The sequence below is a fragment of the Ursus arctos genome, unplaced genomic scaffold (assembly GCF_023065955.2).
Source record: "Ursus arctos isolate Adak ecotype North America unplaced genomic scaffold, UrsArc2.0 scaffold_4, whole genome shotgun sequence".
In the NCBI taxonomy this organism is placed as follows: domain Eukaryota; kingdom Metazoa; phylum Chordata; class Mammalia; order Carnivora; family Ursidae; genus Ursus; species Ursus arctos.
The window spans coordinates 91,664,525-91,691,408 of NW_026623056.1; the positions used below are offsets into that span (position 1 = coordinate 91,664,525).

The 26,884-nt window shown below is 58.5% G+C and overlaps 1 protein-coding gene across 4 annotated transcripts in view; it reads left to right on the forward strand.

Moving 5' to 3' along the window:
• Positions 1 to 544: 544 nt before the first annotated feature.
• PDE9A (phosphodiesterase 9A) overlaps positions 545 to 26,884 on the forward strand; it is a 92,840-nt gene continuing 66,500 nt past the window's right edge. For 2 of the 4 annotated variants that reach the window (XM_057306531.1, XM_057306532.1), the window contains exon 1: positions 646 to 763. In XM_057306531.1, coding sequence (XP_057162514.1) covers positions 695 to 763 — 69 coding nt within the window. In that variant the 5' untranslated portion in view covers positions 646 to 694. Of the gene's footprint in view, positions 764 to 26,884 lie in introns of all 4 variants that reach the window. The other 2 variants (XM_026498442.4, XM_048214892.2) reach the window with 2 other exon arrangements.

A 26,884-nucleotide genomic window follows, 5' to 3' on the forward strand; every position in this document is an offset into this window, starting at 1 on the left:
GGGGGGGGGGGGGCAAGCCCCTGGTGTGCTGGGTTAGCCCCCTGGGGCAAAGGAGTTACACTGGGCAACTGTCCATGTGGGGAGGTGACCAGCCCGCAACCAGAGGGGGTCGCTCTGTGAATTTCTGGCACAGGGGAAGGTGACTAGCCCTGCAACCAGAGGGGGTCGCTCTGGGAATTTCTGGCACTTGGGAGGTGACCAACTCTGTAGCCAGAGGGGTCACTCGCTATGGGCACCTGTCCAGAGGTCACTTGGAGATAAGCTTCTCACTTGGCCTTATCCCCAAGGCGGCTGGAGTCAAAAGGAAGAAGAGGGGGTGTGCCTTAACGTGGGAAGGGAGGGAAGGGGGAGGAGGGAAGGGGAGGGGGGAGGAGGGAGGGGAGAGGAGGGATAGGGAGGAAAAGGGAGGCGGAGGAGGGAAAGAGGGGGTGGGAGGAAAATGGGGGAAGGAGGAGGGGGAGGAGGGAGGCAGAGGGAGGAGGAGGGAGGCCGAGGCCGGAGGCGGAGCGCGAGCCTAGACGCGCGCGCCAGAGGCGGCGGCCCGAACCCGCACCGGTGCGGCGGCGCTCTGGTTGGCTGGTCTCCTCCATCCTCCCGCCACCGCCCCCTCCTCCCTCCCACTCCCCGCCCTTCCCGCGGCGGCTGGCGACGAGAAAGTACAGTAAAAAGTCCAAGTGCAGCCGCTCGGCGCAAGATGGGATCCGGCTCCTCCAGCTACCGGCCCAAGGCCATCTACTTGGACATCGATGGGCGCATTCAGAAGGTAACCTCCTCCCCAAGCTCCGCACCGCGGCCGCCACTGCACCCCCCCCCCCCGCCGTGTCCCCCGCCCCCCGGTGCTCACGCCCTCCCCCGCTGTGCCCCCCGCCCGCAGCGTGGTGCTTGGCCCCCACCGTGCGATCCCGCGCAGTGGCCCCTCCCTGGGCGCCGGGGGTCGCAGCGGCGGGTGGGGGAACCTGGCGCAGCGACGGCGGGCGGCCGGGGTGGGGGTCCGTCGTCTGTGCGTCCGCGCGTCCTGGATCCGGGCTGCAGCCTCCGACAACTTCGGCTGGGGGCGGCAGGGCTCTGCGGAGCTGCTGTCCCCACGCGCCGCCCCCCCCCCCCCCGTGGAAAGGGACGACCCACAAGGGGGTATTTTTTTCCACTTCATGGGCAGAGCTTTCTTTGTAACAAATCTCACCAGGCTGAGTTTGTATGTTCAGAGGCCGGTGCATGAAGCCTTTCATTTCCCTCGGAACGACCCCAGAGCAGACCCGCCGCGGAGCCCATGGGCTGCCCTGCGGGACGTGGACCCCCGTGCAGGGATGGTGACTGAGGCACGGAGGGTGACCGAGTACGGCCGCGCTGCCCTCCCCCCTAGGCAGTGGCAGTGCTTCCAGGCCAGGGGGGAGCAGGTGCGGGGGGGGGGGGGCGGGGCTTGGGGAGAAGGGGCTGCGCCCCGCAGTCCTCCCACCGCGCACCCTCCGTGTACCATCCAGGCAGATAGATGGTCAGCTCTGACAGCAGAGGGGGGTCCTTGAGGCTGCTGTACGTCCTGGGCCCACAGAGAGACTGAGGGACAGGCTGGACCAACCCTGTGTTCCCTCTGCCCTCCTCTGAAGGTATGAAGCCCTCCAGACGTCCAGTGTCCTTAACCAACTTGACTCTCATAGGAGAGGCTTCCAGAGCAGACCCCCTTTGTTCCTGGCCCCTCCCTTTCTAAGCCCCTGGCCTGAGTCCAGACCGTCCTGGACCCATGCTTCTGATTGGCAGAGAGGAACAATAAGAGAGCTGGCTTGGAGGGGGGATTTTTAGCTCCTGCTGAAGCCCCCCTGGGGAAAAGCCACAGTGAGGAATCACTCCCAAACTTCAGCTGGACATTTCAGGGAAGCTGCCACCTCTCCCCTTGCTCTTCTCAAGGACCCCCCCACCCCCTGCCGGGAAGCCAGGGAGGGATGCCCCAGCCAGTCACAGAGCAGGCATGGGGCAAGGGGGGTGTCTCCAGAGATCTCTGAGTGCTTCTGCCAGCTGATAGACTTGCCAGCAGCCACCCTCACTCTCCGCATCCCCATCTCCATCCCAGAAAGTGAGAACTCCCCTTCCCCCACCATTGGGTGGTGCTTTCATAGAATCAGAGAGCAGGGAGCAGGAAGCATCTGCACGGCCAGGTTGTCAAGCTCGCTTCATCAGTGCTGGGCAGTTGGTCAGCGGCAGATGGAGGACTGGACTCCGGTCCCCTGACTTCCAGGACTCGGCACCTGTGACCGAACAAGGATTTAACAGCCCCCTCAAAGGAAGAATGACCCTCGGCTGAATACTTCCCTGCCGCACTGTACAGACGCGTGCACAGACATGCCTGCGTGTGCCCACACGGGTGCACATGTGTGTTCACGCACAACGTGCGCATGAAACCATGTGTGCACGCAGGTATGCACACGTGCACGAACCACACACACACAAGCACAAAGCCACATGCCAGCACACACGCACGTGCACACAAGCAAACGTGCACACGTACGCACAAGCACACACACTCCTACCCCACCAGATGAGAATTCTCAAAGACTGGCTTTTTTTCATCCTTTGAAAGAGGTGAGATGAGATGCCACCACCAGGTCAAAAGTGACAGCTTCTTCCCGAGAACTTCCCAAAGGTCCCCCAGGAAGCTGGATTGGAAGTGGGTAGGAGGTGGAAGAGAGGTGCCAGAGGGTGAGAGGTGAGCGCTGGGTCTGGCAAGCTGTGCCGGCGTGGCAGGCAGGCAGGTGTTTAGAAGGTGACAGACCTGAGGTTGGGGTGACGTCCAGAGAAACAGCCCTGTAGGCACACCTGCATTCAGGAGGGAGGCCGTGGCCCCAGGAGGGGCCGGATCTGCTGCTGAGTGCTGGCTCCCCCCCCTTCTGTGGTCTGGAGCAAGTCCCTGGGCAGCTCAGAGCTGGCCTCCCTCTCTGTAAAGGGGGACGACGGTATCTGCTTTATAGACTGTCCTGAGAAGGACACAAGACCGTACGATCAGAGTGCGTGCGGCACTGCGGGAACAGGGCAGGCATCACGCACGAGTCCCTCTCTCTGTCCACAGATGGCCTCTCGCTGATACAGACAGGGGAGGGGGTGGCCCAGATAGGCTGTGGTCTTTAAACGTCGCCCAAGTCCGTCGCCCAAGTCCTCAACGCCCGTTAGTGGTTCTTGACCTTGCTCTGCGCCCTCTGCCTTGGGGCTTTTGGCCCTGGTTGAGAGCCGAAGCATCTGGGGTTTCCAAGCCTGTGCTGGAAAAGGACAACGGGCCACTCGCCTCACACCCAGCAGCATGGTGGGGACGTCAGGTGTCTCTGCTGAGAGCATTTTCAGCAGTGCTTTCTGTGGCCACGCTTTCTTTCCTTAAGGTCCCAGGCACTGGGTTCGGTCGTGTTCTGTCTCCCTTTTACCCTTCTGAGTGCTTCTCCCAGGAAGGTCACAGACCCCATTGCTTTGGGGCAGGCATGCTGGGGGGCGGGGGAGGGGCTAAGGCCCTGCTTTGTCTCCCCTGCCCTCTGCCCCTCCAGTGACCCTCTCTTGGGCCCCCACACTCCCCCCAGAGAGGGCACAAATGTGGGGGGAGAGCCTTCACAGCAGTGAGTCCTGCGGGTGTAACCTGCTCCAGCCAAGCTTGGGGGGAACAGTCCCAGGTCATCTGAAGGGAGGCCACCTGCCCTGTCTGAGGACGTACTCGGGGTGACGACCCTGGAGGTGTCCCAGGTGCTTGAAGAAACCACTGCCACCACTGGATAGCTAGTTCCGTGTTTTCAGACATGAAGAAGACTCCAGACACACAACTCACCGACCAGCCCAGGGTGACACAGTGCGAGACCAGCAGTGGGAATTTGGGGGATCCTCAGGCCGCTGTGGGGGATCGATCTTCCATCTGCGGGCTCTCCTTCAGTGGCTATGCAGAGGGGTTTGGAGGGAGAGGTGGCTTACCCTCTGAGCCTGTGCCCCCTCGGACCCCCACAAAGGCAGCAGAGAGCTGTGTGGCTGCTCCCAGGGCCTCCCCTGCACCCCCGGGGCCCGGGCAAGGTCCCTAACCTCTGTGTAAGGTGGGGATACCCATAGTGCTGCTTGTCGTACAATCGGCCAGACGAAACCCATCACTTAGCCCGCTCTCCAGACGGTCTATCAAACAGCCACCGTGTGCCGAGGGCTGGGACCCATGCAAACGTGACACCCACGACTCTGTTCCACCGAGCGATGGGCTCCCAGATAGTAAACCACAGCTGTTGCAGGGCGCCCGGTGACGGACAGAAGGACACAGCAAGCCCCGCTGGTGGGGCAGGGCTGTGGTGCTAGAAGTGGACTCCCTTCCTTGGTGAAGACTGGCATTTGGGGGGGGGGAGGGGGCTTTTGCAGTCTGGAAAGCCTGAGGGTGACCCCGGTTAGGAACTGCTGGATGGCCACGGGGGCAGCCTCACTCACCTCCACACACCTGTCCCCTTCCTGCCTCCTCCCCCGCTCCTGTTGAAGGAGGAGGGAACGGGAGCCAGGGTCCCCAAAGCTGGAGAGCGGGGATCCCTGCTCCAGAGGACTCTTCCCTAGAACCCGCTGCTTCTCCTCTTTGCGCAAGGGTTTGCTTTTTTCTTTCCTCTGCTGAACCTGGCCTCAGGACCTGTTCCTTTCTCCCCCTCGCCCATGGTACATCCGGAGAGAGGGTGCACTCAGCTGGGATGTCCCGGGGCTGCCATGGTGATGCCCTTGGCACTGGGGAGGTGGAGGGGCCCTGCTTGGTAGCACGTCCAGCCATGAGTTTGATAACCTTACCAGTGAAGAAGAGTGGGGTTCATGTGAGCTCGGGGCCTGGCTCTGGGCTGGGGCTGCTGAGAAGCCTCGTTTGGGCAGGAAGGGCCATTCTGGAGCTCCTACAGCTCTGGGACGGAGCACCTCCGTGGGTGCATGGCCCTGGCCTGGTGGCTCCCTCAGGGACAGTGCCCTGGTCATGGCAGTCGGCCCAGACCACGCTCAGCCACTCTGGACTCTGCGTCCTTGTCCCAGCCTCACTGCAGCCGGAACCCCAGCCTTACTCCACCGCTGGAACTCAGGTTCAGGAAAGCAAACAGCCACTTGACTCTGTTAAGTGGTTTCTACTCTGAAATAAGGAAATGAATGAGGAAAACCCAAAGGGAAGAGCAGACTTGGAAAGTTAAATATCTGCAGAAGAGTGTGCCCAGTTCACTGCTGACTGCTGTCCCCTCCCCGGCCCCGAGGGCTCAGCAGTCCCGTCTTCTCCCAGAGAGCCAGCGTCCACACTGACGGGATTCCGCCTGGTACGCCCCCGCCCCCGGTTCCTCCCCCGGAGCCTACTAGGCCCTGACCCTCAGTTTTTCTCTGTGGCCGGGGCCTCCCCTGCCCTTGGAGCTCAGGCCTCTGCAGCCCTGTCAGCCACCTTCCGCCTGCCTCTCTCTGTCCCCTGACCTGCTCCAGCCCTGCGCGCTCCAAGGGACTTCAGGCTCCCCGACAGTCGTTGCTTGCCTTTGGCACAAACATAGCGACCGCACTGCTTCAGGCCCATCCTGTCTTCTATTTTTTGAAGGGTGCAGCTGCCCCCTGTCTTGTCCCGTGTGGTCAGCACAGCAGGACCTTGAGTCCCCCCGGCTCATGGGCACCTCTCCCCTTCCTGGAAAATACGTCTGTCCTGCCACCTGGCAAAGCCCAGTGACAATTTCCTTTCACTTTAAGAGGCGTGCACCTGCTTTGCCCACGCTCCGAGCCAGCGGAGCCCCGTCCGCGGAGGGATCTTCGCTCGGTTTGCGCGGGGCCCACCCACTGGCCAGGCCGACCCACGGCGAGTTCTCTGGGCTTGGGTGCGCCCGTTAGCCCTGCATCGCGGCCAGGTGACGGGGACGCCCCTTGGCCATCCCGGCCATCCGCGGCAGTTCCAGCACCGTCTGTGTATCTTCCTCTAAGTGTTTATAGCCTAAGATATTTATGCGGTACTGACATGGTAACAGAAGCCGATTGCAAGGCAGGGGAGTTTGGAGACTCCAAGTTTGGAGAAGGAGTCATCCCACACCATCTTGATTTCCAGCGGAAAACCGGAGATGGCCTGCTGGCAATGGGGGAGCTGGCGATGACCTGGCTGTCCTCGGCTGGGTCAGAGCTGGGAGGCGAGATTTAACAAGAACCGGGTGTGTTCAGTCCCTTGCTGAACAAGGAGATCAGCCCCACGGCCTGCAGCGCCCAGCAGGTGCTGTGCAAACAGAAGCTCTTGGAAACGCAGGATTCTACCCAGCCCCAGGCTCTGAGAAGTCAGGGAATGCTGGCCTCCCTCCTCCTTCCCACTTTCCGTGGCCTGAAGGCTCATCCCCAACATCCGGAGCCCCAGGAGGGGTGTGGCTGAACCCACTAATGTCCTCAGGATTGACAGATAATGACGCGGAGGTCTCTCAGACCACGTGCAGCTCCCCCTGTCTGGGAGGGGTGGTCACTCAGAGTGCGGAGGGACAGACAGCCCCGCAGATGCAGCTCTGTCCCTTGACAGCTGGGAAGCCCAAGGGAAGTCACCTTCTCCTTGGCAGGTGGGTGTGGCCGTGGCGCCCCCACTGAGGGACCACAGTCGGTGCTGAGTCATGTGCAAAGTGCCCAGGGTGAGCCAGCCACGTGGGGAGGCTCGGTCAGCACGTCCTGCGTGCCGCCCCTGGCTCCCTCCCTCCCCGGGGACACTGTGCAAGGAGCTGAGGCAGCCCCTCCTGTCGCTGGTTCATGAGGGCCCACCGCGAGCCTGAGCTAAGGCCCCAGGCCCCCGGGTCCTGCTGTCCGGGGCACCTTCCTCTCCCACTTGGCAGAAGCTGCTGGAAACAGGACCATGTGAGCCCTGGGCAGGAGGCCCCGTGCCCTCCCCAGAGCCGAGCCGCTGTGGACTAGGGGCTGCCGGCCTCCGAGATGTGTGGACTACAGCTCTGGTCATCAGGGAAGAGAGGCAAGAGCAGACGAAGGGCACGGTGACCCCATCAGACAGCTGATGTGAGCCGGCAGGCGGATGAAGGATGAAACGGACTCAGTCGAGCCGCTGACGGCAGAGCCGGCCGCGGGGAGCCCAGGACACTGCCCCGCGAGCAGACAGCAGGACTGGGTACATGCTAGTCTTGGCTCCCTGGAGGCTGGGCCCCCACTCCCCTGTCCCGGGTTTGCTGCCCCCGAGGCCCTTCCCATAGCAGGAGGCACAGGCTGAGCCCTCCGCACCCAGTCGCCTGCTTCCTGGGCCCCCGATGACCCAGCAGGCCACGCTCCTGGGAACTGGCGGACGCCTTTGGCTGGAAGGGATAAGCGAGGACGGAAGACACAAAGGGACCCCGAAGTATCCACCGGACAGCAGCAGCCCACCAGCTGGTCCAGGCCCAGGGAAGTCTGCCCCCCTGCGTCGTCCTTCCCCTCAGCCACAAGGATGATGAGATGAGAGGTGGCCACCGAGCAGTCACGTCCCGGCCCAGTATGACCCTCCGCCACAGAAGCGTGCACCCCAGCCCAGGGAGACGTGGCCCAAAGCCAGTGCAGTTTGTAAGCCCATGGCCCGGCCTCAAGCGGATTGAGATGGAGCCACTTGCTCAGCTCACAGGGTTGTTTCCTCCCCCTTCGGTGGTTGAGGGTCGGCATTTCCAGGGTTCTGAATCTTTCTTAGGAAGAAGAATGTTCTAAGAGAGTGCACGTAAAGACCCACCTGCAGGAGTGCACGGAGCGCCTGCACCTCTCCCTAGGCGTGGTGGGTATACAGTCACATGGCGGGCCACTGTCCACGCAGCACCCAGCTCCTCAGCCCGCTGCAGCTGCCCCAGATGTCTGCAGCCTCACAAAAAGTACCATCTCTACAGTTGACAGTGTGGTTTCTTTGCCTGGACCTCACCCATCCCTCTCCACCAGCCCCCTCACCTCCACCACGGCACCACATCTGCTCCCCGGGTCCCCAAGCCAATCACCGATGGGAGCATTTGCCTAAACAGACACTCACAGCACTGCTGAAAACCCGGTTAGAACATTCCGTTAGAGCCAGAACATCTCAGCAACTTGGCTTTAGATGATGCCCCGCATGACTTTTTTTTTAATTATAGCAAAATACAGATAAAAGGACCATCTTAACCATTTCGGGGTTCTGTGGCGCCGAGCACACTCACATTCTCGTGAGCCTTCCCCCCCCCCCCCCCATCCCGAACTCTTCCATCTTCCCAGACTGAGCCTCTGTCCTCGGTACAAGCGAACTCCCCAGCCACCCCCCCCCCCCGGCCGCTGGCGCCCCCGTCTGCTCTCTGTCCCTGTGGATCTGACTGCTCTGGGTCCTGCCTGGGAGTGGGTCCCGCAGTGTTCGTTCCTCCGTGGCTGGCTTATTCCACTGAGCGTGGTGTCCTCAAGCATCCTCGTGGCACGGGGTGGTTTGCTTCCTTTTCAAGACCAAATAATATTCCGTCGCATGTATTGTCCACGTTCTGTTTATTGGCTCAGCCCTCGGTGAACCTGCCTGACCGTCTTTAACTCCCAATCATCCATGTTCTTATTTCCTCACTTTGCAAAGCACAGTTCTGTGGCAGTGGGCTCATTACTGGAATTTTCTGGAAAACACTCTTGCCTAAAGCCTCCTTCATTTCCTGGTGACAGCGATGTGCGTCTGAGTGGTGTGGTGTGGGAGGTGGGCTATGCTGCCGGCGGGGAGAGTGAACTGCTCAGGGACGGTGGCCTTCCGGGCGTTCGTGCCACGGTGATGTCACGGTCAAGGGCACGTGTGTCTGCCTTCGAAGCAGGTTGTGTCCGGGCAAGTTACTTACATGCCTCAGTGACTCCATCTGCAAAGTGGGGTGAAGGGAGCATCTTCCTCCCATGGTCGTTCCGATTAAATGCGTAAATGTGTGTCTGGTGCTGAAACGGGGCCGGTCCCTGGCGAGTGCTATGGAAAGTCCTTGTTATTTTTGTTTATTTGTTTATAATTTATGTATTCCCACTGTGGATGTAAGGCAGTCAAACCTCTGTGTCTTGCTGGGAGTGCCTTACAGAGACCCCTGGCTTCGTGCTCCCTGGGGGGACAGGTGGCCCCTGGGCAGCTGGCTGTCAGTCCCAGCACGGGCCCCCGTGTCCAGGTGTGCTCTGTGACCTGCAAGGCCCTTCCAGCTCGGTGATACCAGGCTTCCTGGGGGTGGCCCCCGGTCCACCCTCCTTCCCCTGTCTTTTCACCAAAGCAGGGACCACGGATGCCTTTCATTTCTGCTCCGTTTCAGAGGTGGAGCTGTGGAGACCGCAGTGCGGAGGGCGGGTGGTGGGGTGGCCACTCAGGCGGGCAGGCGTGGAGGAACTAGGACAGCCAGCCCCGCATGCACGCCAGCTCTCTGGTTGCATGAGGGTTCCAGGCTTCAGCCTTTCTGTATTTTGCTGGAGGGGGCAGTTGTGATCCCCACAGCACTTAATGGTAATTTGCTATTGAAGGGGACTGTGCTGGCGGAGTGTGGGGCTAGTCGCTGTCTGTGGCAGCCCCAGGGGGGCTCGCTGCCACGTTTGCCACTGGGCTGCTGGCCGCACCTCCCCCACATGCCCTTGGCCCCCCGGGTGCAGCCTGGAGGAGCTGCTCAGCCCTGGGGGAGACGGAGGGTGGGTGGGTGCTTTAGGGAAACAAAGTCAGAGCCCACCTGTGGAATGGCGGGAGTTGGTGGGACTTGGCAAAGACTCTCTAGGTTTAGCGCGGGACACCACCATGAGGAAAAGCCGCCACCCTGCCCCACAGTCAGCACACCAAAGGGAGGTGTAGGGTGGCTGGGACGGCGTCCACATGGAGTTCGGTCATCCTGGGGGCCAGTTGCACAAGGAGCTAATTATTTTGTAAGCAGTTAATGGAGCCCGGTGATTCAGGCTCTTTACCCTCCCAGCTTCTGACTTAGGGAATTTTTAAAAGAAACTTTGATAGCCTTACAAGTAACAGAGAAAGAGGCAGTGCAGTTTGAAGTTATCATCTAGAGATCTTCAATCATGTTGAATTTGCATTTGCAAGAGCAGCGAACCCAGGGCTTGCGTGCAGAAAAGCTGGTGGTGGACAGTGGCCGCGGGCGTGGCTGGCGAGCCAGGCTGGAGTTCCAGCCATTTCCAGAGTGCTTGGGGAGAAGCCCCCAAAATGATTTCGCTCAGAGCTGTGTCCTATAAACGTCACGCAGGGAAAACCGAAGATGTGAGCAGTGGTTAAAGGCTCATACCCACTCTGAGGTCTCTCGCTGGAGCTTCCAAAGGCTAACACGCCATCGGCGCTGTGGATCCCAGAACATCCAGAGCTCAGAACAGACCCCAGAGGAGCTGGGAAATGTGACCCTAGCAATGGCCCATGGTGCCTGACCATTTGGAGCCCCTAAACTAAGACTGCCCCCCGCCCCGTGCCACCCGGATGCATGGCCATGGTCCCAGCATGTATTTGATCCCGTTTTGTGTGTGTGGATTTGAAGGCTGTGCCCCAACCAGCAGAGGTGGGAGATGTCATCTGTGCCCCGCCGGCAAAGCCAGCCTGGAGTGTGCCAAGGATTCAGGGCCCAGAGAGGAGCTTCCCGTAGCAAAGGAGTGCGTGGGGAAGTGTAGGAGCGAAGAATTTCCCCCCACAGATATTTCTGGAAGCTGTGCTGGGGAACCGGGCTGGAACAGGTGAAAGAAATGGGTCCCAGCCTCAGGGAGCTGCGTGGACACAGGGGCAGGTAGCGTCTGGACGTCGGCAGAGCGGGCAGCCCTTGCTGGGGGAGGCGCTGAGGAGTGACCGGTCTCTCCAGGGATGGGGGACCCTGGAGTTCCTGGGTGTTGGTGCAGGAAAAGCTGAGGCCACAGGCTGGACGCCAGGCCTCCTGGAACACTCCACCCTCCCACCCCCATCTGCCCCCCCTGACCGCCCCCCCCAGGGCTGGATTTCTGATTCGGCCTCAGCCCCTGCAGTGAGCCCTCTGCACGTGCTCCGGGGGGACAGAGCAGGCAGCCGGAAAGGCCGCCCTAGAGCCGAGGTGGGTCCAGGCGCCAAAGGGGCCCCTCCTGCCCCCACTTGCCCCCCCAAGGGCCAGGCTTGGCTTCTGGAAGAAAGAGCCAGGGGGTTGGCCGCTTTCAGCCAGCCGCTGTGAATCCCAGGCATCGAACTAAGGAGGGAGCCCCACGCAGGTCCGAGGCTCAGCATGCAGGGAGACACGGCCCCTGGCGGAGGTTACATCTTGGCGACACGCCACCCCCAGGAGTCCAGCAGCACTGAGCAGTCCCTGACCTTTGGAGGGATATGTGGCAGCCCCACAGGAGGCCTACGAGCCTTCAGCCTGGTGGGTGGAGGCCAGCCTCTGAAGGACGAGAAGCAGGGTGGGGAGGCCGCTCCAGCCACCGCGGGGGCGACTTGAACTCGAGGCCCCTCACCCACGCTCAGAGATGCTTCTTTTCTGGCAGGAAACTATGTTCAGTTTTTCTAATGTAATTTCTAGGCAATAAAGACAAAAGGAAAAAGAGGAGGCCCTAGGAGGCAGGAAGGAAGGACTTCTCCTCCACTCCCCGCGGCCCCCGAACTGCCCACCTTCTCCCGCGTCTTGGATTTCCATGTCCTTGGCCTTGGCTCGCCAGGTGGCTGTGTGAGGACCTCAGGCCCCGCTGCCCGTGCTGTCCCCGCGCTCTGCCACCGCCTGTGTCCGTCCCCGGCTCATGACTGTTGCAGGATGAGGTATCCTTGTCCCAACCCCGAAACCTCTCAGGGTATTACAATTATTTCGAAGGGGATTTAAAGTTATATTTTATTTGAGGGGAGTCATGAAAAAGAACTTTGAATAAAAACGTGCCCCTCCCTCTGCTTGCCTGCCTCGTGCGCTGGGAACTTGTGGCCTTGTCAAGTGAGCGGTGTGGGGAGAAGGGTCCCCATGGCCGCCATTGATGGGACGGAGTGGGCTTTGCTTCCCATGACAGCCGAGGGGAAATGGACGGAAGGCCGTGAAAACTTGACCTGCTTCTCCGGCTCGTCCTGGGCTATCTCATAGCTCACGGTGTGGATTCCCGGCTTCATGCAGGTGCAGACCCCAGCATGGGTCTCAAGAAAGTCAGGGGTGGTGACTGATTTCTAGGGTTACTTAAAAATACTCAGATGAGGAGATAGTGCTGACATGTGGAATCCTCTGGAGAGAAGTCACAGTCCCCCTTCTAATTCCTGGAAAGGAGGCTCGAGCAGGAAAATGCATCACCTTCCTCCCAAAGCCTTGACGGGTTCTCCGGAAAGGGCCGCAAGGCCTAAGTCGCCTGGAGCCCTCAGGGTTTGCTCCCCACCCCTAACCTCAGGGCCAACACCTGCCATTTGGCCAAGGCCTCTGCGGCCACCTGTGGGCCCGCCCCAAGATGCCCAGGAAGCACCAGCGCCCGCACCAGCAGCCCCTCTGCTGCACACTTCCGGGGTCCCCTATGCCCCTCCTGCTGGGAAAGAGGATGGGAGCGGCAGTGCTCACTTTCCGAGGTGCCAGAGCTCGGGGTCTCAGCTGGGGAGGGTTTTCCTGCCTCCCAGGCTAGGTGTCACCCATGTTTTTTCACCTGCCGCCACCTCCTTGGCTCTGCCCGGCGCAGCTGAGGGTTGCATGCTGGGGTCTCCTGTGGGTGGTCCTCCCCAGCACCCCCTCCTCCCCACGGCCCTTCCCCTACCCCCCAGGCATGAAGAAGCCCAGACCCCAGGACGAGTCTCACTGGCCCACACTCGGCCTCCTGAGACAGCAGAGCTGGACAAAGGCCCTGCGGGGAGGGGCACAGGCTAGACGGGAGAGCCACGTGGGGGCCCGGCCGGGGAACTGCAAGGGCCCTACGTCAAGAGCCGCCTCTTATTTGAACGGGAACTCAAGAAGTAAAGCAGATTGAAGCCAGAGAGACACCTTCGGAAACGCCCTCCCTTGAAGCCGTCCTGGGAAGGAGCTCCGCCTCCACACATTTCCTACCCTTTCGGCTGTCTGCCTTTGCATTTTCAATCCCCTGTGATCCGTTATTTATAACCGTGGAGCGTGACCTCAGACACCAGAAGTAAAAACAAAACAGAGCGACCCAGAAGAGTGACAGGGAGCAGTGGAGGGATCGGCCATGACACAAGGGTTCCATGCAGAGGAGGCCTCGGACCCTCGAAGACACAGCGCGGGGACACAGGCTCTGAGATGCCGCCGAGCCCAGGCAGCCCGGAGCCTGAGCTGGGGGGTGTTTACACAGTCTGTGTAGCTGCGTCCTGCTAATGAACGTCGTCAGCCAGGACAGGAACTCCCCCGCGTTGCCAGACTGTGCCCAGCACCCCCACCCCTGCTCCAGCCCAAGCCCACATCAGCTCTTACGGGGGACAAGGGGATGGGCTTCTGTCTGTAATCTGTCTTCCCGTGGCCCCTCCCGGAGTGCGCTCCATGCCCACATGGCGTCGAGGATTCCCGCTCCCTGCGAAGAGTCCGGCCTGAGAGGCCAGGGCTGCGTCAGCTCCCAAGGCTGCTGTGGCACGTGCCCACTGTCGGCACGCCTGCAAACAGCACAGACTTATTCCCTCGAAGTTCCAGACGCCGGAGTCCAGGATTCACATCACTGGACCAAAATCAAGGCGTTGGCAGAGCCTCGCTGCCCTGGGGGCTCGAGAGGAAGCCGTTCCTTGCTCTCCCGCTCTTGGGGGCTGTCAGCACACTTTGGCTCGTGGCCACACCGCTCAAGAGCCTCCAGAACTCTTTATTCCATCTTCACACCTCTCTACCGCCTTGTGATTTTGGGACTTCACTTAAGTACCCCCCCCCAGGATGATCCAGCCTCATCTCATCCCAGGATCCTTCATCTAATCATGTCTGCAGAGACGTGGCCACGTAGGGCAGAGAAGGGTGCTACAGGCTCTTGGCCATGCCGTTCTGAGAGCTTCTGGCCTCAGACTGTGCCACACGTCCTGTCCCCAAGCCTCCTCCCATACTGGCTGTCCCCCAAAGCCAGCGGGGATCATGGGTCTGGAGTGGGGGCGGGGTGCAGGGAGGGGATGGCCCCTCCCCTTCACCGGCAGCCAGGTGCTCCTTGCTCCTGTGGCCTCCCGTCCCTTCAGGCCGGCCCGCTTCCACGGACGGGTCACTTCTGCCCTCGTTCACGTGCGCGGCCGCACACCATAAGCGGGGTCCTCCCTGTCTACGCCCGCACCGAATGTTGCTATTAGTTTTGATGGGGTGAACTCACGTCGTGCTGAGCAACTGTGCCTCCCAAGCCCTTTCACCTCATGGACGTTTGCTGAGGGCCTCCTGTGCGCTGGAGCCGAGGGGGACGATGCTTGCCAAAGAGGCGTGTCTTGGGAGGCCATGGGGTGGGCCAGATCGCTGGCCGCACCCCCGCCCCCGCCCCCTCCCCTGCCATTGCCTTGCTGCTTGCGCGGCAGCCCTGGGATGGGCGGACGGGTTTGCGTCTGGCCCTGCTCTATGCCAGGTGTACAACCCCCAGATTCCACACCTGTGAAACGGGGATAGCAGCTGCCTGGCAGCCCTTGTACGGTGCCCGCAACTACCAGATACCGTTGCAAGGATTCTGTAGAGGCCACCCGCACCTGCCGCGTGCCTCAGAAGCGGATAGTGTGCCACAAAGAATTTGCCCATGGCCCGAGGGTGTGCGAGGGGCAGAGCTGGGGGTGGACCCAGGAGGGCTGGCTCCGGCTTCGGGGTCTGTGACCCACAGCGCAGACTTCAGGAAAAGTTCTTCCCATGGGACGGATGGTCTCCCCAGCCTCTCGGGCTCAGACGGCCCCGTGGGGGCTCACAGGGCCTCGAAGCAGGTGCAGCTGGCATTACCCCACTTTGAGGAGAGAAGGGATCTGCAAGGGCAGAGAAGTCGGTATGTGGGCCCCCCCGTGTTTGCCCAAACTAGGTCTCCCACAATTCCAGAGGCTTTGTACGCGTGCTGTATCTGAGCTCCGTCGGGGCGCCGGGTGGCCTCCGTCGTCCCACGGTGGTTTGTCACCCTGAGCCGTCAGCTCCTCACTGCTCCCTTGTCGACCATCACCCCGCTGCTGGACACACACACCCTTCCTGGCCATCGCCGCTCACTCGCTGTGTGACTCTGGAAACGTTCCTGAAACTCCCTGAGCCTTGGTATCGGCAAGATGGGAAGAATGACACCCGCCTCCAAGGCGTGCTTTCAGGATCAAAGATTCTATGTATTCTTCACCAAATAATGGCAAAGAAAGGAAAGGGGGCCATCTCTCTCTCTCTCTCTCTCTCTCTCTCTCTCTCTCTCTCACACACACACACACACACACACACACACACACACACACTTGTTTTCAAGTCAGGATCCAAACCGGGCCAGACACTGGGTTTGTTTGCTGTCTCCTTAAGTCTCTTTCTGTCCACGTGTTCCGTCCCCTTTCCATTCCTGCCATTTATTTGGTGAAGAATACATAGCCCTGATCCTTACGCATGCCTTAAAGACACAGACACCGACATCTAGAGGCATAGCGATAGAGAGATACGGATGAAGCCGCAGGTGGGCCACCCTGAGGAGCGATAAAGGAGATGGCTGTTAATGTCCTCTCCATGTGAAGATCACACTGCAGCTACCTTGAACCATAAGGAAGGATCTTGGAGGTTAGGGGTCCACACTGAAATGCAGACAGATGATGCAGAATGATGTCTACAGTGAGCTTACAACCACCCCAGCAGGGGGGGATGCCGGGGTGCAGACTTGCTGGCTGGGTCCGTGCTGACAGCCAGGCTGGCAGGTGGGGCGAAGGGCTCTGCTGCTGTTCGTGCTCAGACATTTCCAGCACACAGAACTTCTCTTCTTAAAGATTTCGTTTATTTGAGAGAGAGAGCAGGCATGTGAGGGGGTGGGGCGGGGGGAGACAGAATCCTCAAGCAGGCTCCATGCCCAGTGTGGAACCTGACATGGGGCTCGATCTCACGACCCTGAGATCATGACCTGAGCCGAAATCATGAGTCAAGGTGCTTAACGGACTGAGCCCGCCAGGTGCCTGGAATTTCTCTTCTTTAGAAGAATGTATGCAATGAGTCCGCCACATAGTAATAAATGGTCGTTTCTGCTCTTATTTTATATTCTTTTAACACACTGACCCGAAAAATACCTCCTAATTTGGAAAGGGAAATGAGGCCTAATACAGAGTTTATTTTAGCGATTGCCTGCCTGGCGGTTAACTGTAATCCATTCTGACTGTGACGTTATCCTTCAGAGTTCTAAACACAAGGAGCAACACAGGGTGAATAATATGCTCGAATTTCTATGTCTGTGAAATTTATAATCAGAGGAGAATTGCAGACAGACTGCGGATGCACATAGATGGAGAGAGACGTGGATAGCCTACAATCTCTGCCTCAGTGTCACACATTTATTTCCCGAGTATTTAAAAACTAAAAGGTGGGGTTTTGCTCTTGGTCTCTGTTTAACCTGTCTTCCATATTAAACACTTGTAATTCTTGGGCAAGGATAAGCCAACAGGAATTTGCCTTTAAACTCCTCCAAAGATAGAAGAGTTACAAATCCATGGCTGGGTCATAATTTGGCTGCTCTCTGGGCTGGTCGGGTTGAGTTCTGACTCCTGGAGTCTGGCATGAGGGCCAGGAGCCAGACTGAAATACTCTGCTTTGCTTCAAGGGCAGACAAAGCCTTATAAAAGCTTATAGAAATGTATGTAAAACCTTAGTAGATTATAGAAGCCACAGAAAATGAATCACGGCTTGGTAGACAAAAGATAAGGAATTTAAATTGGTTTATTTTCCTCTGGGAGGGGAGCCTAAGTCAATATTTGTTCCAAGTATGTCGTCGGAAATACCAGCAATTGGAAAACAGGGCAAACAGAGAATGCATACATCATTATGGGCAAGTGACAGCAGCAAGGAGGCCAAGACACCACCCCTACCTCCCATGCAAACCTCCACTAGAGCTCTCCTGTCAGCACAGCACCCATCTCTGGGCTTTGAGCCAGGGAGGTCCAAGTTTGCATGTGGGACCACACTGGCCAGGCCAGCTTCTCTCTCTGTGGCTTAGAGTCCTCATCCATGACAGGGGTGACGGTGACACCAAGCTTATGAGGTCCTTATGAGGACCCAGGGTCACAGGGCTTGTAAGGCATTTGGCTCGGGTTCTGGCCCAAGCAGAGGCTCAATCCTGTTAGGTGGCGGTGATGGTGGAAGTGGTGGTGCTGTGGTGATGCTGGTGATGGTGGAGGTGATGCTGGTGGTGGAAGAGGTCATGGTGGAGGTGATGATGGAGGTGATGGTGGTGGTGGAGGAGGTCATGGTAGAGGTGATGGTAGAGATGGTGCTAGTGGTGGAGGAGGTCATGGTGGAGATGATGGTGGTGTGGTGATCCTGGTGGTAGAGGAGGTGATGGTGGAGCTGATGGCAGAGATGATGCTGCTGATGGAGGAGGTCCTGGTGGAGGTGATGATGGAGGTGATGGTGGTGTGGTGATCCTAGTGGTACAGGAGGTGATGGTGGAGGTGATGGCAGAGATGCTGCTGCTGATGGAGGAGGTCATGGTGGAGGTGACGATAGAGGTGATGCTGGTTGTGGAGGAGGTCATGGTAGAGGTGATGATAGAGATGGTGCTAGTGGTGGAGGAGGTCATGGTGGAGGTGATGATAGAGATGGTGATAGTGGTGGAGGAGGTCACGGTGGAGGTGATGGTGGTGTGGTGATCCTGGTGGTAGAGGAGGTCATGGTGGAGGTGATGATGGAGGTGATGCTGGAGGTGATGCTGGTTGTGGAGGAGGTCATGGTAGAGGTGATGGTAGAGATGGTGCCAGTGGTGGAGGAGGTCATGGTGGAGGTGACAATAGAGATGGTGATAGTGGTGGAGGAGGTCATGGTGGAGGTGATGGTGGTGTGGTGATCCTGGTGGTAGAGGAGGTCATGGTGGAGGTGATGGCAGAGATGATGCTAGTGGTGGAGAAGGTCATGGTGGAGGTGGTGGTGGAGGTGATGGTGGCGACACTGGCATCATTAGTAGTGTGACATAAACCAGCAGATGCAGAGTTTAGCCTCAGCTCATTTGCACGGGAGGATGTTTGGGCACCAGTGGTCCCTGATGGACAGATCCTGTGCTCCGTGGGATGCAAAGGAACTGCCCACAGTTCTGTCCACGGGGACCTCATCTTCCAAAGCCTTCCTTCTGTGTTTAACGGAAGAGAAAACTAACAAGAGTGAAGTCACAGGGATCACTGAGCCTATCTAAGTTTTAACTCCTACCTACTATTAATTAGTAACTAATTAATACATTAATACATATCTGAATTGATATGACCCCAGTTTTTGTTGCAGTTTGGATATGGTTCAATGTGGTTGATAATCAATACAGGGATATGGGTTAGAGCAACAGAGCCTGCGTGTGACAGCATTCCCAAGATAATATGTCCTTTTGCCCCCTACTCTACGGAAACAGGAATGCCAACATGTTGAAGCCAGAGCTGGGTGCCCTCGATACCTCTTGCTGGTGAAGATGGCCTTAGAGGGGTCAAGGAGGAGCCTCCCCATACCCATCCCCAGAGAAGGGTTTCAGAGGGCCCCTCCCATAATCACAGGGGCACACAACTTAGCACTTAGTGTTTACCAGGCCCTCTGTATGTCATATTGAACCCTCTTTACATTCCATAGGCAAGGGATCATTTTCCTCCTTTTGCCGGAAAGTCAGAGCCTCGGAGCAGTTCAGAAATCTGCCCTGGGTTGAGCTGGTAAGAGGAGAGGCTGGAAGTGAACTCACATCTCTGACTCCTCCCTGCTCACCCCTCTGCCCTGCATGTGCCTGGAGCAGTGCACACCACCAGCGGCCAGCCAGGGGTGATCCAGGGGATATGAGACAGCCGGAATGGCACAGGCTCCAGACAAAGCAGGACCCGCCGGCTCAGACGGAGCCAGCTGAGAGCAGCCAGTTCCCTGGCTGACCGTCCTCACTGACAGCCCTCCTCTGTCCTGATGGCCAGAGTTAGTGCTCTGATTTGCACCGTGTTAGCAGCTGACCTGTTTCCCCCCACAAAATCTCATGTGCAATCCTACTACGAGAAGATAATATGAAGAGTTAAGTGACATGTATTAGTGCCCATTTGTTCTAGAAGTTTGAATCGATATTGCCCAGTGAAGAATTCATGGAAACAAGGGGGTCCTTGCATGAGCACCACAGCTGGAACTGGGAGCTCGGGGTGGCAGCGGGGGTCTCCGGCCTCAGCCCCAGTTAGCTTCACTTTGTTTCGTTGGCCCCCAAACCCCGCCGGAGGAGCGCTGTGACCCACACCGTCCGGCGGATGAGGACAGGCCTGCATGCCTGGGGGCCAGGACTCTGTCTTAGGACGGCGGTCGTGGGCAGCCTCGTGGATACCAACCGAGTGGGCCTGACCCCAAAGATAACATGTCCCCCCTCAAATCATTGCTATTTAGGTCATTAGAGCGGAGGGTGTGCTTTGTAATTATGTCAAGGGTTTCAGTTGGTCTACTTAAAGAAAAGGAGATGCGGATCCCGGGCTGCCGCCAGCGCAGCGCTGCTCAACCAGAATGTGCCCTTCAGTGTCCGCCCTGGCTTCCCACCTGAGCTGCTCTCAGCCCACCTGCTGTCCCGCACCCCTCGGGGCCCCTGCCCACGCTCACTGCAGCCTCCTGAGAGACAGGCCAGGCCTCCACACCCTTCTTGGTCACCAAAACCCTCACTCCAGCAGGGTCTTGAAGATGGGTGGATCGGAGGGGCATTCAGATAAGGTCTGGAGCTTGGAAATCCTTTACCTGGAAATCCTGGCCTGTGGGGAGCGAGGCCTGTCTGCATCTCAGGCACTCAGAGCACCTGCGGGGGGTGGGACCCCCACCCTGGCCTCCCCCTGTCATTTGCTGCCTCCAGTCTCCCCCGGGGTTGTGGGGCCACATGGGGTCCCTCCAGCCCCCTAGTTTCTTGCAGTTTCTAGGCCTACGTACCCGTGGCCAGCCCGGAGGCACTGACCCCCTCCTTGCTCTGTCCCAGGAGGCACCTGGCCTCATTTTTGCTCTGGATTCCCGTTCTACCTCCCCCATGCTGTCCCTGCGATCCCCCACTTCTCTGATGTTCTCCTGGTGCCTCCCCCTCACCCCCCGTTCCCCAACCCCTTGCTGAGTGCTATTTAAATTCTGGGTTTTGTCCTCTGGTTAATTTCCTCATCTGCTTGGCTTAATGCCAAAGAATATTCTTTCCAAATAAAAAATGGTAAAGGCTGTTTTCTCTCTCATAAGAATTTTATGTAAATGCTGTCGAGTGTGCTATCAGGAGGGACTGTTCATAAGCTAGTTCTGTTATCAGTGACTAACCTCGGCTTCCAGATCTAGATAACTCTTTTCTTGCTTATAAAAGTCCTGCATACTCACTGTTGAATATTTGAAAAATGCAGAGCACATAAAAAGAAAAGAATCCATGCGCCAGCAGACATTTCGGGACCTCTCCTGGTTTCTCGTGTGTGTGTGTGTTTTACATAATTTTTTACCCTGATCATTTCACCAGCCTTACATCAGTACTTTCCAACATAGCATTAGGGAGTCTTCAAAAACACGATTTTAATGCCAAAATAATGTTCCATCATGGAGACGTCCTAAAATGTAATCATTCCCTCGCTGGTGGGATATTTTGCTTAATTCTGTTTCTGCGCCATCGGTCCTACAGAGGACCCTCCCTGGCCATGCATCTTTGCTTACGGAGTGGTGGTGCGGGTCAGGGGTTTGGCTGGCTGCAAACACGAGCTCACTGGTGGAAAGTGCCCGAATGCAGCCTGGCACTTCATAAATGCTCTTATTATTATGTTTGCTATTATTATTTCCTCAAGAGCAATTCCTGGAAATGGCATTCTGGGTCAGAGGGCACACATTTGCCAAACCATTTTCCACCAGGGCTGTGCGGACACGCATTCTGGGCAGGGCACACCCTTGCCACCCCCCGGCCAGAGCTGTTTCACATAAACACTTGAGGGTAACCGTAGATTCACGTGCGGTTGTAAGAGATAACACAGAGAGGTCTGTGTACCCTTTACTCCGTGTCCCCCGCGGTAACTTCTTGCAAGATTACAGTGCAGTCACACAACCAGGGTACTGCCAGTGAGACAAGCCACCACCTTACGCAGATTCTCCCCGTTTTATTGTGCTTGTTCACGTGTGTGCATTGAGTCTATACAGTTTTATCACTCAGGCAGGGTCGCACAGCCACCACCATAGGTTCCAGATGGACAGCTCCGACCCACGCACCTGCTTCCTCTAGCCCCCTGCCCCCCCACCCGTCCCTAACTCCTGGCTCGCGCTAATCGCGTCTCCATTTCTACAGCTGTGTCAGTTCGGGAATGTCAGATAAATGGAATCATACGGTATGGAACCTTTTGGGATTGGCTTTTATCCACTCGGTGTAACTCCCTTGAGATCCATACAGTTGTTCTGTGGATCGATAATTTACTTCTTTTTATTGCTGAGCGGTGTTCTGCGATGTGGACAGACCCCAGTGCGTTTGACATATTCCCCCATTGAAGGGCACCCGGTTGCTTCCAGATTGTGGCTGTCCGTCACTTTTCCACTAGCCTCACTTTGCTTATTTCCTCCCGTTTTCTGAGAGGTCAGTATGACTATTTTGAGAAGTCAGCACCCTTGTTTGGGTTGGCTGGAGATGTCTGAGGTCAGTGTGACATTTACAACTAACGGGCATCATCAATTACATGAGCGAATACGAGTATGATGAAGTGTGTTCACGCCGAGATTTAAGAATGTCCAGGGGGCTGAGATGAGTAGCCGGTGTGGATATAGCGAGGAGGGGGCCAGACGTGATGTCCCGGAAACATCCAGGGCTGATTAAGCAGAGGAAGGAGCCCGGGGCCGGGTCCCCGCGTGGAGGAGCAGAGCTCGCTCGCTGCTCCGCGGGAAGGGAAGGTGACAGAAGAAGAAAGCACCTTCCTCCCTCCTCTCTTCCTCCCTGAGGTCCCCAGCAGTGTGCTGTCCACGGATCCGGCTCCGAATCTTCAGCCAGAGCCACATAAAATCACTCGGGGGGCGACACTATAGAAGAATTATAATGAGGGAAATTTTGCTTGAGATCCGTTACTCCAAGTTCCAAGCCGCTCTGTGAAAATTGTTGCTAAGGCAATCGAGTAAAACTTCACAGGCAGCACACACAGTGACAACAAGACAACGGACGTGAGTGCGCGTCTCAGAACAGCCGGCCCCCAAAGCACGACCTGTCCCACACAGATCGTTTTTAATGATTCTGAGAGGTCCCACAGACGTCTTCTGTGATTTCGGAAGGTGACGAGGGCCATCCTGGGTTGCCGGCTTTGTGAGATTGTCCCCCTGGTGATAAAGATGGTAGCCGGCCTCGCAGAGGAGATGCCGGGACGCTCGGCTCTCTCGGGAGGGCGCCTCCACCGACCCCACCCCGCCCGGTCCCTAGTCCCCTCCTGGGCATATCCACACACAGACCTCTTCTTCTGTGATAGTGGTGGGGTTTGTCTTTCCCAGCCTGCAAAACTCAACCCAAACCTAAAATGCCAATCGGTTATCTCCTTTGTCCAGGATGGGGAGCATTTCATGACGTAGCCCCACCAGTATCTGAGCAAGAAACCCAGCTTCTAGCGGTCGTTGACTTCATGCCCATCCATGCGAGAATGTGATAAACCCATCAGTGCCGTTTGGGCAGCTGCAAGGAGGGGCCCGGGCAGCGATGGGAGGCGGGGCTGGGGTCTGCCCTCCCGTGTACGTGCACGGGGCACAGCGCCCGGTGGGCGCTCACGGGCCTGGCACACACAGCCCGCTCTCCACTCTGTTGCTCCTGCCCCTCCTGCCCGAGCGCCTGACGGCTCCGAAGAGGGAGTCACTTCCTCGGCTGACGGGTCCTGCCGTAGCTGGGCTGAAGAGATGCCGAAATGAGTAAACGGGGAGGGAGCCACGAGTCATCTGTGTTTGCAACGCCGAGATAACAGACCGCTGTCACCGTGCTTCTGTGCGCCCGGCCCGGCTGTCGCCCGATCGCCCCCACAGCTGCTTGTCATCCTCCTTAAAAAGGGGAAGGCAAGAAACAAAAGGAGGGCAGAGGGTGGACATTAAGACCAGCTTTCCTTAAACGTTGCTTTGTCTGTGAATTCACACATGGATTTTGGTCCAGAAACATAAATCTATAAACGCACTTTCCAGAAATCAGAGCTGGTGTCAGGCAAACGCAGAGTACAGCACCCCCGGGGCAGCCAGTGTCCCCTGAGCAGCCGCTGCCTGCTGGGCTCGCCCAGGCTCCTCGGAGCAAGACACGGCCTCCGCCTCTGAAATAGACCCTCTGGCAGCCACGGCCGCCCGTGGTCAGAGCCAGGTGGACGTGGAAGCCGGTCCTGGGCCTGCCTTGACGGCGTCCGATGCAGAGCAGGGGCAGGAGCAGGGGTGGGGGGCGCACACCAGCCCCACTCACCCGGCTGGAGCAGCCCCTGCATAAGGCCTGTGTGTGTCTCAGCCAGGCCGCAGCCACGCAGTGCTCCCTGCTGCCGAGTTAAAGGACTAGTCACCGGAGATATGCGGCTGGGCCAGTCCCAGCATACCGTCGGGCTTAACCCCACACCTTTCAGATTCACAAAGCGGGGTGTGGTGAGGCAGGAGTGGTCCAGGGTAGGAGGTCACAGCCTGAAGTGGGAGGGGGACACAAGGGAGCTCTGGCGGCTTGCCACTGGCCGAGGGTGAGGAAGCCCGGATGCCATGGCCCTCTCAGTGGGTGGAAGAACCTTCTGGAAAAGGTCCAGCACAGGTGGGGCTGCCGCAGTCTGTGGGTGAACGCCGCATCATGCTGCTGGTCTGGGGCCCCCACCTCACGCCGGCGTCCCTGCTGGCCCGGCACACATCGGAGTCCTGTCTCCGCTCCAGAATGTGCCGGACAGCTCTTCATTCACTTGGGCCTCCTGTCCCTTGGCAATGATGCCCTTCCACACCCTCACGGAACCCTTGGTGCTGGACACGCAGCTTCGTTTCTCCGTGGAAAGTCCTGCTCGAAAGCTCCTCCAAGAAACTTGGGAGCCCTTGAGTCCTGTGCTTGGGTTTGCAGGGAGGCCGCAGAGTGCCCTCTGGGAGCTCCAGACTAGCGATGATCCAGTCTTCGCTCGCCTGACATCGCAGCAGGAAACTCGGCATTGCCCGGAGCTGGCGCTGCGGCCTGGAGACCCCAACCATCCTCCTGCCCTCGGCAGGCACACAGCACGACCTCGAGGGGCCCCCTTCTGCATGCTCCCTCCACGAGCCTCTGAATGGGGCGTCCAGGGAGACAAAGGAAAACACAGACCACCAAGCCCTTTGTGACTAGAATCCCATTCTGGGAAGAGGCCTCTGGACTCAGAATCAAAGAGAAGTCAGACCCTGTCCTTTAGAAACTGCCCATCCTGTCCTTTTAACTCTCAGGCCACGTGGGCACGGGCTTGGCAGCCTCTGTTGTCCGCTCTGCAGTCACTGGCCCTGTTTCTCTAAGCATGTTGTTCGACGTGCTTTTGACACCCAGGAACAAAAATGTTGTTATGCCAGTTCAAGGAGATCTGGGTTTGCGTGGGGTCCATGCATGTGGGGAGGTGTGTAAGGATGCTGTGAGTCCCCAGGAAAGGCCCGGCTCTGGGGTGCCAGGAAGCCCGGGCGGGCCTGGCTCTCCTGCCCTGTGTGACCAGTGCCTTCCCTTTGCCTCTCTTCCAAGGACTGCTCTTCCTTAGTCATCCTGTGGGTGACCTCGCATGGTCAGCCCAGGACGGAGTCCCCATGACCCTGCGCTCACCCAACTGCCACCAACTCCTGCTTGCTCCCTACAAGGTCTTATGAGGAAGGGTGATGGGGTACCGGACAGACGGTCATGGGTCAGGCCGTGGGGACCGGGAGGGGCCACCAGGAGCCAGGGCTGCCCATCTAGGGCTGCAGGGAGTGTGCTGGGCAGCCAGTTGGTTGGTATAGATTGGCTCTACCGTCGCTGGGTCTTGTGCCTAAGTCCCCACCTGGAAGGACAGGCCCAGAGGACACCTGTCAGAAAGGTGCCCTGACCAGCCGGCATGGGCAGAGCCCCGGGTCCCACATCCTGGGCTGCCCGACAGGAATGGGTCAAGGCTGGTCCCAGCTGTGAGCCGAGCCAGAAAGTCCTGCCCACTAGTGTGTGTTCCAGTACGCCTGTCTCTCTTCCTTGTCTGCATGGACTGTGGATCGGTGCCACGAAGCAGCGGGACCGTCCTGCTGTGAGCTTGGGAGTCCCCTCCCCCACCTCCATGTTTGCCTTTCTGGAGTCAAGGTAGCTCCCTCCCCAAGACACAGTTAAGCAGAGGACCTGGGTTAGATGCTCCTTCAAGCTCTGGAAATCCCACAGGTGGTAAATTGGAAGTCCTGCAGAAACAAAATCAGGTGCCCAACAAAATGGGGCAAAGTCATCTGGGGCGCTTGGCAATTCGGAGCCACTGGAGACTTACACCCCAAAGCGTAGGCTTCCAGAGCCGGCAGGAACCATAAGTGTCGTGGGCATGGAGGTGGCTGGCGTCGAGGTTTGCGTTAAAGCGTCGTGTCCCACATGAGGCCGTCAGACACCTGCCCTCCCGTGTCGCGCCTCACGGCCCTGACAGCAGGTGTGGCCGAAGCGATCAATGGCATTTACAGAGTGGCAGACTGGGGCTCCAAGTGGTTACGGTCTTCCCCGGGGGGGTGGGCTGCTGTGAAAGGGGAGCTGGTGGACAGAAGGAGTAGCTCGTGGGGACGAGCACTGGCTTCCCGCTCCCACTGCTCCTGACCCAGCTGTCGCTGGAAGGAGGCTGGTCTGAAGGTAGACACTGAATGACCAGGGGGTCCAGGTGCTGTGGCCAGGTGTATGCACTGGGCGGGGTGCCCATGATGTGACCCTGACCGCCACCGGCTGGTGGGGCCTGTGGGGGCCTCTCTGGCTCCGACCCCAGCGTGGGGCTGGGCTTGTGGCCCGCACCCGTCCTCAGTTATCAGTTATGAAGCGACAGGAAGGTTCCAGACGCTGAAGTTCCCACGGACATTCCGGGGCCACAGCTGAACAAGAAGCAAGATCAGCATCCAGCAGATGAGAGGCCCCCTGACTCCTCGTGTTTCTCTGTCTCGCTCTCCTGTCCTGGCGCCGGCAGTCAAACCACACAAGAGCCCGGGAGCCCGGCCGTGCTGACCTGGGAGCGTAGCCCTCACTGCCTCCAGCTGGGTGGAAACACACGATTTTTGCTTCTCCGCCAACTTGCTGCCTGCATGTCCCCCTTCCACGTTTCATGTTACCAACACTTGGTTTTGGCACCTCTTTGCTGGATAAAGGATTTGCACAATGATTCGGCATGTGAACAAAAAGCCATGTGGCCCCCTGGCAAGGCTGCCTGGGGGTCTGCCGGGCCGAGCAAGCCTTTCCCAGAGCCAGGAACACCTGAGATAAATTGGGGAGCATCTCGGGCCGCCGGTGGGGAACATCAGGGTCCCAGCGCGGCCGCCGCCTTCGGGGGACACCCGCCACTGTGCCCCCGCCTCTCACCTGCTTGGCCCTGCTGAGGGCGTGTTCACTAAGGCACAAGCGCAGCTCTCACGCAGATGGAAAGTGACCCCATGCCAGAGTCGTCGTTTGCTGAGTGAGGGAACTAGTAAGATGTTACAACAAGCTCAGAAGAGAAATCAGAGAACCGCGCGCAGGAAAGGAATCCCGAGACGGATCTAGCGGTGGACGCCACATGACCTCCCGGCGGACACACAGCGCCAGCCCTTCTGTGTTCCAGATTTCCTCACAGCCTGCGGGCCGGCTGTCAGAAATAATCTCAGAGGAGGGTTCTTCTGGCTCACGAACAAGGCTGGCCCGGCTGGATTTGGCCGGATCGTTGGCAGGGGGCAGCGAGAGCGCCGATGTGCCGCTGGGCCTGCCCGAGCTCGCCTTGCTGGGCAGTACTCACAGACAGGGGTGAAACCGCTGCGGACGACCCACAGTAAATGCCCCGTGTCCCCTGTAATGTCCCCTGCAA